We start from the raw sequence: 17,485 nt of genomic DNA on the forward strand, positions 1-17,485 counted from the left end.
TTGTGATGGCAATAACTATTGCTTTGTACACATTTGGTTTTGTCTTGAGGGAGATGCTTTTTAGTTGCCAGATGATTTTGAGTCTTCCAAATGCAGCATTTGCCCTCTCAGTTCTTCTTCTTATGTCCTCAGAACTAGTGCCACCTTGGTTGATGGTACTTCCAAGATACGTAAAATTGTCTGCTTTCTCCAGTTTCTCTTCTTCAATTTTGATTTCTGTTCCTATATTCCCCATTAACATGACTTTACATTTCTTTGCATTGTGTATCAAACCCATCTTCTCCATTACAGAAATGCTTAAATCAAGTAAAAGTAGTAGTCTGTTGGCATCTTCATTGATAAAAGCGATGTCATCAGCAAAGTCTAGATCAAATAGCCTTGAATTGTTCCATTTTAGGCCATATTTATCACTATCGCATTGTTTTAATCCATAGTCAATGACTAGCATGAACAAAAAGGGAGACAGGATGCACCCCGGCCTTACACCTGTCTTGATGCTGGATGGCTTGCTCAATCCATTTTCCATTTTAATGCAGCATTCTAAGTTGGCATAGAATGCCTTCATAATGTTAGTTAAATTTTGTTGGATTTCCATATTGTTCCACAATTTCCCCCATTTTTTTTTTCTGTTTACACTAATGAATACCTTTTGAAAGTCCACAAAATTGGCAAGACTGCCTTGGAATTCAGTTGTGTTCTCAATAATCTATCTCAGGGTGAAAATAGCATCTGTGCATAATCTCACTTGTCTAAATCCAGATTGTTGTTCAGGTAGGATGGTATCAATCCTTCCTTTCATTCTGTTCAGGACTGCTGCTAATACTTTACCTTTGACAGATAGGGGTGTTACTCCCCTCCAATTTGAACAATTGTTTAGATCACCTTTCTTTGGTAACTTGATTATGATACCGAGGGTCTGTTCTTCCAGCACTTTCTCCTCTGTCCATATTTTGTTGCACAGCGAACAGATGACTGATTCCATGTCTTCGCCTCCATTTTTAAGCATCTCAGGATGAATGCCATCCAAACCCAGATGCATTGTTGTTTTTCAGCTTCTGAAATGCTTTTTTTACTACTTAGATTTTTACCTCAGATACATCTATATATAGGTCTAGTGGTTTGTCATTGTTAAATTCCAGTCTTGTAATTTGGTTCTGGTTGGTTTAGCACTTCTTTGAAGTGTTCCACGCATCTATTTTCTTGTTCCACCTGTGTTTTCAAACTTTCTCCTTGTTTCCCTTTCTCTGGGATACTTCTGAATTTTGATCTGTATTGTGCTAACTGTTTCCGGATCGTGTAGACTGTTCTTGTATCGAGGAGAAGGGATAACTCAGTGGTTTGAGCATTGGCCTGCTAAATCCAGGGTTGTGAGTTCAATCCTTGAAGGGGCCACTTAGGGATCTGGGGCAAAAATCAGTGCTTGGTCTTGCTAGTGAAGGCAGGGGACTGGACTCAATGACCTTTCAAGGTCCCTTCCAGTTCTAGGAGATAGGTATATCTCCAATTATTATTTATTATTTCCCCTGCTTCTTCAGTTTCACTAGCCTTACTTTCCAGTTTTGCTTATCTCGTTTGCATTGTTTCTTTACTGCTTTGTCAAGGTTCTTGTACAGTAACTCCCCACTTAACATCCTCTCGCTTAACATTGTTTCGATGTTACATCCCTGCTCAATTACAGAACATGCTCCATTTAAAATTGTGCAATGCTTCGCTATAATGTCATTTGACTGCCTGCGTTGTCCACACCTGGCAGCCCCCTATCAGTTCTCCTGTGCCCCCCAACAGCGCCTCCAACCCGCCGGCAGACCCTGCGGATCAGCGCCTTCCCCCTCCTCCTCCTGCCCACAGCAATCAGCTGGCTTGCGGCATTGAGGAGGGAGGGGGGAGGAGTGAGGACTTGACGCGCAGGCTCCCCCTCCCTCCTCTGCCTCCCAAACGCTGTAACCCAGCTGATTGCCGTGGGCAGGAGGCAGGAGAGGAGGGGGAAGCCTGCGCACTGAGTCCTCGCTCCTCCCCCGTCCCTCCTGCCCCCCTGAACATTGCAAGCCAGCTGATTGCGCCAAGTAAAGGGGGAGAAGGGGGGAAGAAGAGGTTTGGGGGAAGTGGTGGCATGGATGGGCTGAAGGTTGAGCCCCCCACCCCTGGTGCTTGCAGAGTAAGGAAAGCTGCTGCTGCTGCCCAACGTGCTTCTAGCCTACAGAACCTTCAGCCTTCTTGCCTGCCTCATTGTCTCCAGTGCCAGTGGGCTGTGCCTGTGTGGAGTAAGGTGGGAGCACCTCTCAACTATAGTCCTGTACTGTATGGCAAAAAGAAATTTCCCTGGAACCTACCCCCCCTTTACCTTCATTCTTATGGGGAAATTGGATTCACTTAACATCGTTTCACTTAAAATTGCATTTTTCAGGAGCATAACTACAACGTTAAGTGAGGAGTTACTGTAGGTTTGTTTTGTTTCTTCAGTCCCATGTTGTAGTACTAGAGCCTTTTGTTTTCTTCTTTTGTCTATAATTTTCTGTGTTTCTTCTGAGATCCATTGTTCTTTATTGCTTCCTCTCTTTCTACCAATTATCTTTTCAGCTGCTTCTAGCGTAGCTGTTTTGAAAAGATCCCAGTATTTTTCCACTCCATTTTCTTCAAGATCTTTAAGGGCCTTTTTACCTCTATCTGGAACTTCTTTCGTATCCTGCAATCTTATAGTTTCTGTGTATTGTATAATCTGAGTCTGTGTTCTTTCTTTTAAGTGCTTTAAACGTCAGTTTGATGTTTGTTTTCAGCAAATAGTGATCACTCCCTTTATCTGCTCCTCTGAATACGCTTGTGTCTAACACTGATGTTCTCCACCTTTGAGTAACACAGATATAGTTGATCTCATTTTGTGTATGGCCATTTGGTGAAAATCCGTGTCTTTTTGTGTATGTTTTTATGTTGGAAGAAAGAATTGCAGATGCTAAACTTGAATTTTGTGCTGAAAACAATAAGTCTTGTGCCATTGTCTGTCATTCCAGTTGCATGTGAGCTGATGATTGTTTCCCAGCCTCTTCTTTCATTTCTGATCTGGGAATTAAAATCTCCCATAACCAGGACAAGATCGTGGTTTGGTATTTCTTTCATTATGATTAGGTCACTGCCCCTCTTTTATACTTTCTTCCCGCTGCTAGAAAGATCCTTGCTGTGATGTAGGTTAGTCTGTCCCCATGGCATACTTGCCTTCTCTGAGGAGTCCCCGGGAGAGTGGATCCTTTTTATTGGCCATCAGCACCTATCTGTTTTGTTGCAACTGAAAGGCCTGTTATGGGCATTTTCTAACCTCAAAACATATTTCAGTAGCACATATAGCAGTCCTTCATAACTTCACATACAAAGATAGTACATATAATTCAACATGATATTTTTGTTCAACAGATCAAGACTTTTAAAATAATACCTTACAAGGCATACTTGTACAAAACATATCATAGTCGTATCACAATGGTGAATATGCAGGTTCCAGGGTGCTACTTGGAGGTAGAGTTTCACAAAATTATTAGTATAAATTAGTGCAGAATGATTTATAAGTGATTTTGTTGTAAATTCACTTTAGGCATGCATACATACCTTAAGAATGAAATATTTGGTAACACAGTATCCTTTTTACATTCACACAGCAACAAAAAAATCAATTAGTCCCTTAAAAGAAACCCATTTAGATTTGTGCTGGTTTATTTTTTAAGTAAATTTCTCCCTTCTTTCGAACATAAAGACAAAGGAAGGAATGAAATGTATAGCTACATTTGTTTGTAAAGATGTTCTATGATTGAAACAACAGGGTTCAATATATTACTAGAAGGATCTTTCACTCCGTTGGACATAGTCACAATTTTTATGTCAGCCTTAAAAACCCTGTAAAACCTTATGACCTCTGGGTCAGGTATTACTTAAAGCAGCCAAAGATAGCTGGTGGAGAATTACCCTGGCTCATACTCTCAGCCAGCAGAAAGCTGCTGCCTTTTGCCCCAGCTACCTTCCCAGCTTCCCTAGGCCTAATCCCGCCCCCTGTGCAACCTAATCTTGCAGCCCTGAATAAGGGAGCTGTTAGTGTGTTTCATACAGAGAACAGAATCAAGGCCCATGGGTGTTTTTATTGTTGTTGGTTTATACTTACTCTCATATTTACTTTTATCAGTTTTATACCAAATATAATGCTATTAAAATGGATGGAATTACTCCTCATTTTACATTGAAATAAGTGGGTGGAGAATCAGACTTAAGACTCATCAGAAGAGAGCATGAGATTTTGCCTGATAATTAAACTGCATTTGCAAGGGAACATCTGGCTACAATGATGTTGTACTGGAAGAGCGTTAAAAACTTGCTCACATGCAGTATGTAAGAAATGCTGAGAAATGTTCCACTTTTGTTTTCCCCCTTAGGAGAAAGCCAAACAAGAAGAACGAGAGAAACTGGGTGAAGATGAAGAAACTATCCCTCCTGAATACAGATTAATAGAAGCTAAGGTAATTCCTTTTAATATGTTTCTGTATTCTTTGCACCTGTTTCTTTGTTCTTGGATGTTGCTGCAGGCACCACGGTAATACATAATGAATGACTTCATTGTAATTTGTGGTTCATCAGCATATCTGAATACTAGGAAGCTTTTATTTAGATATCTAAATACGGGTAAAGGTGGTTTAGCTTTATGCACCCAAATGTGAATAATTCTGCCTGAGAGGGGTGAATTGGATTATTTACTCTTTGTGCTTCAAAAGAATAATTATTAAGTTCCAATCAATTACCTCGCTGTAACCCAGTGAAGCTGATGGGATTTTTGCAAATGTCACCAAGGGCATAATCTGATGATGATAGGGTTGCACAGGCATAAATGAGGCCTGCAAAACCCTTTGTTGCTGATGTTTCAGGAAATTACCCTCTTTGACCCTAAGTTCTGGAGTGATTATGCAGGGCTACAGGTTAGGCTTTCATTTGCAAACTGAGCATATTTGATATGGCAATGGAGAGACAGTTAAGCATGGAAGCTCACGATGACATTTTTGGAGTCTCTCTTTCAGAGTAGAACTATATTTTAAGTTCCTGAAACCGCATTTATGTCGAAAGCCTGACCAATGGCTGTTGTTGTTTTTTTTTAAAAAAAAAAAAAAAAGAGGGGGGAGGAGAGGCAGTGTAATAACATTCTGTATGTTTTAAACCCCCATTACCAAAAGACTTCTGTTTTGTGATCATAGAGAACTACTTTGTTAAACAATGTTTTCTCTGTAGAATAAAGATGGAAAACCACTCTTGCCAAAATCTAAAGAAGAAACCCAGGTCAGTGAGTAAATATTCAGAAAATCTTTCACTTTTCCATTTGTCATTCCTTAAACAGAGAAGGAAAAGATTTCCTATTCTTTAAACTTTTAGCTGTATTATGACTCTCTAAATTATGCAGGTGTAATCAGAGCAATCAACAGATTTCAAATAGAAAGGATAAAAAAGTTGGTGTTATTTCTTTTTAATTGTAGTCCATGAGTGAAAGTGATCTCTTGGATGCTTTGTCAAAGGAATTTTCCAGTTCCCCAGCAACCTTACCTTCTGCACCACTAGCTACACCTAACGTAAGATCTTTGAATTTACTTGATTTGTATTATTCAGTTTTATATTCAAGTTGTTTTAATAACTTGTATTTTCCATGATTTTTATAGTAAATGTAGAAGGAAAAAAACAGGCCCAGGCTTTCTTAAATTATGAGAAAAATTGGGGTGTGTTTTATTGTTGTGTCTAATTTAACAGATGTTTGCATTGGTAACACAATCATTGAGACTTTTCAAAGCAATCTAGAGGATTTAGACATGTGGGGTGAAGTCCTAAACCCATTGTAATCATTATGATTATTTCCATTGACTTCAGTGAAGTCAGGATTTCACCCACTAATTTTAATGGAGAGTTGAGCAAGTTACTTCTGAGGTATGAAATGTAGAAAACGTAAGTTTAAATGACTTCTTGAGAAGGGTTATGCCCTCGAATGGGGATGGGGAAGGGAGTGAATTAGGCTGAAATAGATACAGTATGTTAGAAGAATCAAGTCCCAGATGAGCATTGTACAGGATGAAAATAACATAGTTGTGTGTCCCAGAAACTTGGGATTTCCTATGTATGTTTATAGTATTATATACACTGGTAACAACATTTTTTTTATTTTAGAAATCCACAGCTGTTAAATCTTCCCCAGCTGCCTCTGAAGAAATTGTCTCCTCCACCACAGCTTCTGCAGTGCAGTCAGGAGCTCCTCCAGCTGCTACCCCAGTAAGCAGCATTCATTGTTGTTGATGGTGATGTTCATAACAAAAAGCTGTTAGAGGAAGGAAATAGGAGATCTTCTTTTTAGAGTAGTTCTTAATGGTGGACCCTGTTGTAAAATTGAATCATTTTACTTTTGAAACTGGCTATTAAGAAGATAGATTTTTCTCTGGAAAAGAATTCTAGGCTTCTGCATTTTGTGTACAGTTTTGCACTATGGCCCAAATTTTGGCTTATGTTACATATATATATGCACATTCCAGAAACCACCTGGCCAGCACCAGGAATGGATGCTGTAAGTTGTCCATCCCTTTTCTGGTTCCTTGAGAAATATGGAAGGCATAACTAGATGTGACCTAGAAGACATGGGCTGTGATTGTGTATGTAAACATGTTAATGCAAGACTCGGCAACAGTCTGTATGAATAGCCCCCATTCAGCTCTGAGTTGGAATAGATTTTATAATTGATCTGTGAGAGGGACTGGTCTTGGCCAGAATAGGAACATACATCCACGTAATTTTTTTGCAGTGTGTATGTGCACAATTTTGAGACTTGTTATGCTTTTTTTCCCTCTTATATCTGCCAGAATTTAACCCTATGTTTGGTCAGCTAAATACAAATACAAGCTAGATCCCCATGGTGTACCCTCGCAGGACCATGTGGTTCTGTGATTTTTGTGAGGCCTCTGCAAGTGGGGTTGAGGCAAAAAATGCAAGTAAAAGTAGAATACTATACTTGTCATTGTGACAAATCACTTCTACAGGAACAGCAGGAAAATTAAGGGTTAATGGGGAAGAGTGCTGCTTCCCCTCCTGCTATAAGCAGAGGAGGGCTCTCCTTGGCTAGGGTAAGCAGTGTTCTTACATATCCCCAACTCCTTCCTTGGCTGGTGCAGTGAAAGCTCCCACTTCTGTTTCAGTCTGTTTTAACCGCTATATTGGAGAAACTCCTGTGGCTCACATTTTGTTAAGAAAATAAACTTAACTGAGGCCTGGTCCACACTACGCTGTTAAACCGATTTTAACAGCGTTAAATCGATTTAACGCTGCACCCGTCCACACTACACTGCTCTTTATATTGATTTAAAGGGCTCTTTAAATCGATTTCTGTACTCCTACAAAACGAGAGGAGTAACGCTAAAATCGATATTACTATATCGATTTAGGGTTAGTGTGGACGCAAATCGATGTTATTGGCCTCATTATTTTACAGTAGCTACCCACAGTGCACCACTCCAGAAATCGACGCTAGCCTCGGACCACGGACGCACACCACCGAATTAATGTGCCTAGTGTGGACGCGCACAATCGACTTTATAATATCTGTTTTATAAAATCAGTTTAAGCTAATTCGAATTTATCCTGTAGTGTAGACGTACCCATAGAAGCTAAAGTTTTCAGTAGGTAAAACCTACGTGTATAAGCAAAGGACAGCACGTTCTGGAAGGAAAAAACCTTTCAAATGTTAATGGAAACATTAAACAACCAGAGAATTTTAACTTACGCAACTGGCACTTGCTTAGCAGCTCCCTATACACTGCAGTAAAAAAACCTGCTGCACCGAGTCTCAGGCTCAGGCTGTGGGGCTAAAGTTGTAGTGCAGTGTAGATATTCAGGTCGCAAGGAGAGGGGAGAGAGGGTCTCAGAGCTCAGGCTGGAGCCCAACCCCAAACGTTTACTCTGCATTTTTCAGCCCAAGCCCCACTAGTCCAAGTCAGCCAACCCAGGCCAGATACATTTGTGCTGCAGGTCTTTTGTTGCTGTGTAGTCATACCATTGGCAGAATGAGGTAGCACGTTTGTTATGATGATCCATTTTAAAACTGTTTTTAGTGTAGATGTTGTCCTAAATTAGAATTGGTTTGCTTGTAGCAGACGAATGCCAAATAAATTTCTACTCCACTTGCCTACTCTGTTATCTTTTCCCTTTACTCTGAACATCCAATAATTTTCCAACTGTTGTCACTACATTGCAATTAATTTTATTTATGGTATTTCAAAGGTAGAGTAGACTTTGTGTTGGATGAAGTTAGTGTTTATTATATCTTGTTTAAATGGAGATTTTTTGTGACACATGTTTTCTTGAATATATTTATATTTACATTTTGTTAGGGTGGGAAAGAGCAAGACAATGCCCTAGACCTCCTGGCTGGTTCACTGGGACAAAGAGAACCTGATCCTGATGAAAACAAACCAGTTGTGGATAAAGTAAAGGTAGTGAAATATTCTCAACTTGTACCATCAAAAATAAATGGAACATCTGCCCTGTCTATTCTTAATCTATTTATTTTACACAGAAGAGAACATGGTACATCATTTTCAAGCACAAGAATAATTTTAGTGCAGATAAAGCATGCATGTATGCTATGCTTAATTTATGCATGTTTTATTCAAGAAGTTACATGTTTAATTGACCTGTTCATTTCATATTGTAAATCTAAAAGGTTTAAACACCAGGGTAGTCATATTCAGATTTTCATTAAGTTTTGTGTTGAATCCATAAGTGCTTGATGCCATCTGAGACAATTGAAAACAATTAGGAGCTGAAGTTTGTTGTAGAAGAAAATCAAAAGTATTTAATCTAGTACCTGTGCAATTATTTCTGTGATTACATTTCAGATTCTTTTCTAATCTTCATTTCTAAAGTGACTTTGATCGTCTGTTGTTAAATTGAGTTTTATCACATTACACATAGCAGAGTAAACTAATAGACTGTTAATGATATTCTTGAAATGAAAAAATCATGTTGTACTGGGGTTTCTTTTCAGATGTGTGCGCTCAAGCCTACCCCCACGTACACTTGTCGAGACTTCACATTGTACCACCTCTTTAGGTATAGAGTGTTGTATTCTTCAATGCTCTTCCTGCCATTTCTTTGGTTGGCTAAAGGTTATTAGTAGAAAATAATGCAAAACTCTTCTCCTAACTGCAGGGATTAAAGGCCCAATCCTGAACCACTGAAATCAATGAGAGATTTGCCATTGACTTCACTGGGGAAGGAGTAGGCCCATGGTACAGTTTTTTATTTTTTATCTACAAAGTTTATAATGTTTAGCAGCCTAAGAAGTTGCCAAACTGGCTTTGTCCATGTTTGCACACTCTACAGCAGAGGTTTTCAAACTGTGGGGCATGCCTACCTAGGGGGGCGCAGAGGAACACTCGGGTGAGTGGTGACACCAGATGGCTCAGGCTTCAGCTCAGCGGGGCTCGGGGAGGGACTGCCACTTCCACCCCCTAACTCACCTATTTTTGTCTGGGTTGAGGTGGCGCAACTCAAAGTGGGGGCACAACTTAAAAAGTGAAAACTGTTGCTCTGCAGCTATCAGCCCACATAGCCAGATTTTTCAAGATGTTGCAGTTCCTGATATTTCTGGCCAAATAGGTTGTATGATAGCCAGTTCCTCTCTGGTATCTTCAGTTCTGTTCTCTACCTCCTTAGCCTTTAATTCCCAATGTTAACATTTTGAAGGAGCCCTGGTTTAAAGGCTTAGATTTTCCTCTTAGCAGCTCAAAACAATTAGCGTTTTTGACCCATTAAATAACCACAAATTATACACTCACTGGAATGCCATTGACACCAGTAAGATTGGACAGGTTAAAAATAAGTTCAGAATTTGGTCCCTAATTTTTAAAGAAAGTACTGTATGGAGTGATATTAAATATCCTGCAATAAATTGCCCCGAAGGGTGTCCAACAAACTAAGAATTGATGTAATAGATCAATTATATTTTTAATGTTGGTAAGTGACAGCATGAGCCCTGGGCTAGAGAGAGTTTGCATGTGTTAATCATCAAGCCCAAAACTTGGTATCTCTGCATCACAGTATAGTATGCGTATGTTAACTTGTATACCTTTTTTTTAAACACAGAAAATGTTTATAACAAATTAGGATGCTTTGTTTTCTAGTAAAAAAGAGAATTCTCTAAATTCTTTGAGTGCTTGCTCATGTCCATTCAACTTAGGTGTGTGTGTTCGCCACGTGCACTGGTGCTGGAAGCTTTTTCCCTCAGCAGTATCCGTAGGGGATCAGCTCTGGCACCCCCTGGAGTGGCACGCACATGTTGCAGTATATAGGGCACTATCAGTTCCCCCCCACCCTCAGTTCCTTCTTGCTGCCAGTGACAGTGCTGGAATTGTTGCAGCTTCAGTTAGTGCTGTTGCTGCTCGTTTGTACAAACTAGTTATCTCACGTATTATATAGTGTATATAATTTTCTGTTAATGTTTATAAATCCCTTAGCTATAGTTAGAGACTTCATAGGTAGGGATAGCTCAGTGATTTGAGCATGTTCAGTCCTTGAGGGGGCCACTTAGGGATCTGGGGCAAAAATTGATCCTGCTAGTGAAGGCAGGGGGCTGGACTCGATGACCTTTCAAGGTCCCTTCCAGTTCTAGGAGATTGGTATATCTCCAGTTATTGTTTTTTTTCTTATTTAGGTCCTGAACGGGACTTTGCTTCAGAATGGGGTATGCCCCGATCCCCAGTCTTTAAGCTCTGTGGTTGCTGCAAGAGGCCTATGCCCATTAGTGATCCACACAGCAGTTGTCTGCTATGCATGGGCGAAGGGCACTTCTCTTAGTGAAAAGTGAAAAATTTGCAAGTCCTTCAAGCCAAGAACTAAGGAGTGAGATATTCATTTAAGAGCACTCCTTATGGAGTCGGCCCTCACCCCAGTCCTGGAGCAGCACTCTAACTCGGCGCTGAGTACTGTGACCTCGGTACACAGCGCCCCACTGGGACCTTCCACTGGCTGGCACCGGTCCCCATCCATGGCTGCTACCAAGAAGGCGGGGAAAAGCGGTCTCCAACTTCCCACAAGGGGAGGGATAAGACTGGGTGTGCGAAGGTCCCTCTTCACCCATGTCCCCCTTCACCAAGTCAAGATCTCAGGCCCATGCTGCAGTGGAGCGATGTAGCCTGACCTGCTCCCCGCCACGATGGTGCCTCCATCAGCTCTGGAGGCCCTGCAGGCAGCGCAGGTGATCATATCCCTCCTGCCGCCACTTGCACCGGCTCCTGCAGTTCCCCGGTCACAGAATAAACCTGTGTTCGGACTGCTTCAGTTCCCACCTCAGCGGCACCATTCCCCGTTGCAGGGGACATCCCACCAGCACTCGCCCTCCCATAGCCTCCATGCATCTGACGTGATAGGCAGATGCAGTGCAGCCCCATTTGGTCCCCAGACCTTGGGCATGGGCAGAGAGGCTCAAGGCCACTGGCCACCGAGCACAGACCTTTGGAGGCATGCACCCCCCAGCAGGAGTACCAGTCCTAGTATCTCCAAGACCGTGGTACCATTCCAAGGACCCATCGAGGGATCGATGTTACCATTCCTTGGATCGTTGCCAATCCCCTAGGAGGGCATCACCCCGTGCAGGCACTTCCCGGCACCAGGCCCATTCTGACTCCCGGTCCCAGTCCTCATCCTGGTACAGCTCATCAAGCGCGAGACGTAGATCGCCAGCTCTAAGCTGTCGTGGATCCGTTGAGCGCCACGGGTCCCTAAGATCCCGTTCCAGATTGGATTCCAGGTGACCAGCACTGGTAGGGACAGAGCCACCATTTCACTCTGTCCCGGTCACCTAGGAGCAAACGCTCAGGATCCAGCTCTGGTTTGGAGCGAGGCTCCTTGACAGCGAGACAAGCTCCAGTACCGTCTATACTATCGGCACCGAAACTGGCCCATGGCTTCAGGCACAGTGGCCGGTGCTGTGGTATCCATGGATCCCATGGGGTTTCACCCAGCCCTCCCAGGCTGCCTGGAGAGTCAGAGACACCAGCTGTCTTTCTCTCTCACCCTCCTCCAGCGCACAAAGCCTCGAGTGTGAGGACCCCACAGGTCAAAGACGGAACAGGAGGAGAACAAGCTACTGGACCACCAATGGTTGTGGAGGACCCTCCAGCAGCAGCATCTTCATCATCATCGCCAGATGAGTTATTAATGGGGCCCCTTCCCCCGGTTCCTCCGGAGGACGCTAAAGCGCACCAGGAACTACTGAAGAGGGTCACTGCCAACCTTGGTCTTTAGGCAAAGGAGCTAGAGGAGCCTTCAGACTCTTTTCAATGTCCTCTGCTCCATAGCACTGGCCAGGGTGGCACTTACCCTTCATGATGGGGTCTCTAAGATCACTAATGCCCTGTGGCAAACTCCCTCCTCCCTGCCACCCATCTCCAAGGGGGCTGAGCGCAAGTACTTTGTGCCATCCAAAGGCCATGAGTACCTGTACACCCACCCTGCTCCCAACTCCCTAGTGGTAAAAGCGGTTAACCACAGGGAGCGACAAAGTCATCCCGGGGCTATCCCTAAGAACAGTTACTCCAAGAGACTAGACTTGTTTGGGCGTAAGGTTTATTTGTCCTCTAGTCTCCAGTTGAGGGTGGCCAACCATCAGGCCCTCTGGGACGCTATGATTTTAACATGTGGCAAGCCATGGCCAAGTTCGAGGGCTCTCTTCCTGAGGCTTCTAAGAAGGCATTCTGGGCTATTATGGAGGAGAGCACCTCTGTGGCTAGGGCGATGCTCCAGGTGGCGTCGGATGTGGTGGATACTGCCTCCCAAACCATAGCCTCAACCATCACCACGCACCAGACATCCTGGTTGCTCCTCTTTGGCCTGTCCACGGAGGCTCAGCAGTCAATGGTAGACCTTCCCTTTGATGTGCAAGCCCTATTTGAGGAACAGACGGACAATAAGCTTTATGGCCTAAAGGACTCCTGCACGACCCTTAAAACACTGGGCCTTTATGTTCCTGGCCCTGCCCGCAAGTGATTTAAGCCGCAGCAGGCTCAGGGTCAGGGGAGCCACCCTTGCCAGGAGCCTCCCCATAAGAAATCCAGAGGCTACTAGCCAACAGCTTTCAGAAGACTCTCAGTCGAGCTCGACCCACAGTAAGCAGACAGGCAAGTGTTCATTTTGAAGGTAAGCCCTAGGGTGACCTACCAGACTGTTCCCAGGATCCTCCCTCCCCTGTTTTTGCCAACTACCCTTTTCCTTTCCTCCCTGCATGGGCATCTAGAACATCAGACCTATGGGTCCTCAATATGGTGGCGTAGGGTTACACCCTTCAGTTACTTTCTACCCCACCTCCCCATCCCTCTTCAGGGTCTCCTCGCGTAGGAGGTAGAGCGGTTACTGCAGCTAGGTGCGGTGGAGATTGTACCTCCAGAGCACAGGAACATGGGGTTCTATTTCTGCTACTTTTTAATCCCAAAGGCCAAGAGCGGTCTGTGACCTATCCTGGATCTGCAAGACTTGAACCACTTTCTAGCAAAGCTGAAGTTCTGCATAGTCTGCCTGGCCTCCATCATCCCCTCCCTGGATCCAGGAGACTTGTATGCCACCCTCTATCTGAAAGATGTGTACTTTCACATTGCCATCTTCTAGGGACACAGACACTTACTCCGGTTTATGTTAAGTCCCAACCACTATCAGTTCGTGGTCCTCCCGTTTGGCCTAGCGACAGCGCTTCAGGTGTTTACCAAGTGCATGTCAGTGGTGGTGGCTTACCTCAGACATCGGGGTATCCAGATCTACCAGTTCCTCAATGACTGACTGGCTAGTCAAGGGCAGCTCCAGGTCCAAAGACATGTCACGATGCTGTTAGTCATCTGCCGTCACTTTGGCCTGTTGGTGAACGACAAAAAAAAATCCACGTTCGTTCCGGTACAGAGGATAGAGTTTATTGGAGCGGTGCTCGACTCAGCCTGCACCAGGGCGTTCCTGCTGCTGGAGAGATCCAGGGCACTGACGGACCTCATCGCAGAAGTCTCCACATTTCCCCTGACCCATGGCCAGGGTTTCCCTGTGCCTGCTAGGTCACGTGGCCACATGTACATATGTGGTGCGCCATGCCAGGCTCCGGATGCGACCCCTGCAGCTATGGCTGGTGACGGTCTACTCCCACTCCAGGGACCACCTGGAAAAGATCATTACCATCCCTGCGCAAAAACAGTACTTACCTCGCTGCAATGGTGGAGCGACCCCGGGAAAGTCCTGGAAGAAGTTCCCTTCATCAGCACTCCTCACTCAGTCGAGTTGGTTTCAGATGCCTCGGACCTTGGCTGGGGGTGCGCACCGTGGCACTCTCCAGATCCAAGATATGTGGTCCCCAGAGGAGTTGACGCTAAAGATAAACGTCAAAGAACTCAGGGCGGTGCACAGAGCATGCGCAGTCTTCCTCCCTCACCTGTTGGGCAGAGTCAGAGTCCTGACGGACAACACAGCCTCAATGTTCTACATCAGCAGACAAGTGGGAGCACAATCCTCAGCCCTTTGCCAGGAGGCACTCTGTCTCTGGGACTTCTGCCTCGACCACGGAATCCATCTAGAAGCGTCACCTTCTGGGTGCCAAGAAGACGCTAGCAGATCACCTAAGCAGGGACTTCTCTCATCACGAGTGGGTGTTCCACCTGGAGGTAGCCAGCACGATCTTCCAGAGGTGGGGAACTCCCCCAGTGAATCTGTCTACGACCAGGCAGAACAGAAGGTGCCACAGGTTTTGCTCCAGATGGGGTCTGGGCAAGGGCTCCCTCTTAGACGCCTTCCTCCTGCCGTGGGCAGGAAACCTGATGAATGTGTTCCCTCCAATTCCGCTAATCAGCAAGGTCCTAGCAAAAGTCAACATTGCCCCAGCGTGGCCTCACCAGCACTGGTTCGAGACACTATCAAGCTTTTCAGTGATCCTTCCCTGGCCCCTGCTGAATCAACCAGATCTGCTGTCACAAGTTCACAGTCGACTGGCCCCCCAGCCTCGCGTCCCTCCAGCAGTGGGAGGGAGCCAGTGGCTGAACACTGAGGAATGAGCCAGTTCGGAAGGGGTCCAGAAGGTCCTCTTCGAGAGTAGAAAGCCCTAAACTAGGTAGACCTTCCTGGCAAAGTGGATGAGGTTCTCCCGCTGGGTGGCCAAACAGGGCAGCTCCCCTATGCATTCTTCAGTGCAGTCTATCTTAGACTACCGTCTTCATTTTAAGGAGCCAGGGCCTAGCGCACGCCTCTATCAGGGTGCAGCTGATGGCCATTTCTGCCTTTCATCAGCCAATCCAGGGGCAGACCATGTTCTCCCATGATAGGACGGTCAGGTTCCTCAGAGGCCTCAAGAGGCTTTTTCCTCAAGTTCGGTCCCCATCCCTCTGTGGGATCGCAACTTGGTTCTGTCAGGCTTACGGGCCCGCCCTTTGAGCCTTTGGCTTTGGGATCCCTGTCTTATCTATTGAGGAAGGTAGCTTTCCTGGTGGCAGTGATGTCGGCGAGGTAAGTCTCCAAGCTGTGAGTCCTGACCTCAGAACTGCTGTACAAGGTCTTCTGTAAGGACAAGATCCAGCTCTGGCCCCACCCGGCTTTCCTTCCAAGGTGGTGTCTACTTTCCACATGAGCCAGGACATCTTCCTTATGGTCTTTTGCCCTAAGCCCGAGGAGACTAGTGAAGAAAGGTGCCGTCACACTTTCGACGTAAGAAGGGCTCTGGCTTTCTACCTAGATCAGACAAAACCTTTCCGTAAGATGACTCAGCTTTTCATCTCTGCAGCGGATAGGATCAAGGGCCTCCCAGTGTCCTGGCAGAGGATTTCTAACTGGATCCTCTTGCATTCAGACCTGCTACGAGTTAGTGGGAGTCCCTCCACCTCTGATTGTCGGAGCCCACTTGACCAGTGCACAGGCATCTTTGGCAGCCTTCCTGGCACACTTCCCGATCCAGGACATCTGTCGAGCTGTGACGTGGTCCTCGGTGCACATGTTCACAGCCCACTACACAATCATACAGCAGGCCAGGGACAATGCTGGGTTCGGCAGAGCTGTGTTGCAATCTACACATCTGTGAACTCCTACCCACCTCTGAGGGGTACTAGGGAGACATGAGCGAGCACTCGAAGAAGAAAATACAGGTACCTTTTCCATAACTGCTGTTCTTCGAGATGTGTTGCCCATGTCCATTCCACAACCTGCCCTCCTTCCCCACTGTCAGAGTTTCCGGCAAGAAGGAACTGAAGGTGTGGGGAACCGGCAGCATCCCTTATATCGCAGCATGTGCACACCATTCCAGAGGACCCCTACGGATACTGCTGAGGGAATAACTTCTGGCACTGGTGCATGCGGCGAGCACACACACTCCTAAGTTGAATGGACATGAGCAACATATCTCAAAGAACACCAATTACCGAAAACGATAACTCTTTTTTTTTTTGACCGTAAATGGCTAGTTATTTTTTTAATATGTACTGAAGGATATACATATATCTAATCAAATACCACATAAAGTAGCCTAAACAAAACATACAGATTTGATTGTAGAATGACTGCTTCCCTCTTTCATATTGTATTCAGGAAATTGTGATCTTAATCATCTTAATCTTAATCATATTTTATGTTTAAAACCATCGCTGGCTGCAGCTAATTCTGACTGTTTTCTTAGTAATAGGAGACACAGACCATTGACCTTTAATTGTGATATTTGGCTGGCAAGAACCTTGCATTTTTATACAATCTGAGCGTGGCCGAGGAGCGGCAACACAAAGCAATGCCGTTATAAGAATGTTTGAGCTAGTGCAGTAGGTGAATGAGTTCTAATGTGGTGGCATAATGTGCTGAACACTTAGTAAGCAGTTGAGTTGTTATCTAGCTGAGAGGCAGAACTGAAAACTTATTTGAAGAAAATAGTATCTGTTGTCATTTTGGGATTTTTAACATATTACAATTGTATATCTGTTGAGAGGCAACAGTTTTTCAAGCTTTATACCCACAATGCAAGGTTCATGGTTAAATAAATGTATACACATTTCCACTGATCCTGAACTCTAATGTATAAAAATGTTGTTGTTCTCCTAGAACATTTATCTAAAAAGGTTCTTTTATAAGGTCTGCCACTCAAAACATTCTCTTTTAATAAAATCATCCTAGCATATCTATTAGTTTGGGTCACGTGTTATATGATAGGCAATTACACAAGCAGTAAATTACAGATTACTCTTAACTAGACACCATCATTCTAATGGAGGAGATCAGTAATAGTGTTGTTTGTTTCATATTCTTAGGAAGGTGCTAAATCTGAACACAAAGACAAACTTGGGGACAGAGATGATACAATCCCTCCTGATTACAGGCATATTCTGGATTCAGATGAGCAGGTAAACAGAACCAAATACCTCAGTTGCTGCATTCTGAATTTAGATTGTCATCTTAACACTGCAACAAGTCAGTTTTTCCATCAGTAGAGTTGTGT

The 17,485-nt window shown here is 44.4% G+C and overlaps 1 protein-coding gene across 12 annotated transcripts in view; it reads left to right on the top strand.

Annotated features, from left to right (window-relative positions):
- The window catches only part of CAST (calpastatin), a 110,939-nt gene that overhangs the window by 82,808 nt on the left and 10,646 nt on the right, over nt 1-17,485 (top strand). For all 12 annotated transcript variants that reach the window (XR_007773389.1, XM_050945711.1, XM_050945710.1 and 9 more), the window contains 6 exons: nt 4,410-4,493; nt 5,254-5,301; nt 5,496-5,588; nt 6,175-6,276; nt 8,382-8,483; nt 17,298-17,390. Coding sequence is in view for 11 of the 12 variants with exons in the window: in XM_050945711.1 (XP_050801668.1) it covers nt 4,410-4,493; nt 5,254-5,301; nt 5,496-5,588; nt 6,175-6,276; nt 8,382-8,483; nt 17,298-17,390 (522 nt within the window). In the remaining variant the exon portion in view is untranslated. The remainder of the gene's footprint in view (nt 1-4,409; nt 4,494-5,253; nt 5,302-5,495; nt 5,589-6,174; nt 6,277-8,381; nt 8,484-17,297; nt 17,391-17,485) is intronic.

Source organism: Gopherus flavomarginatus, chromosome 3 (assembly GCF_025201925.1).
Source record: "Gopherus flavomarginatus isolate rGopFla2 chromosome 3, rGopFla2.mat.asm, whole genome shotgun sequence".
NCBI classification, from domain to species: Eukaryota; Metazoa; Chordata; order Testudines; family Testudinidae; genus Gopherus; species Gopherus flavomarginatus.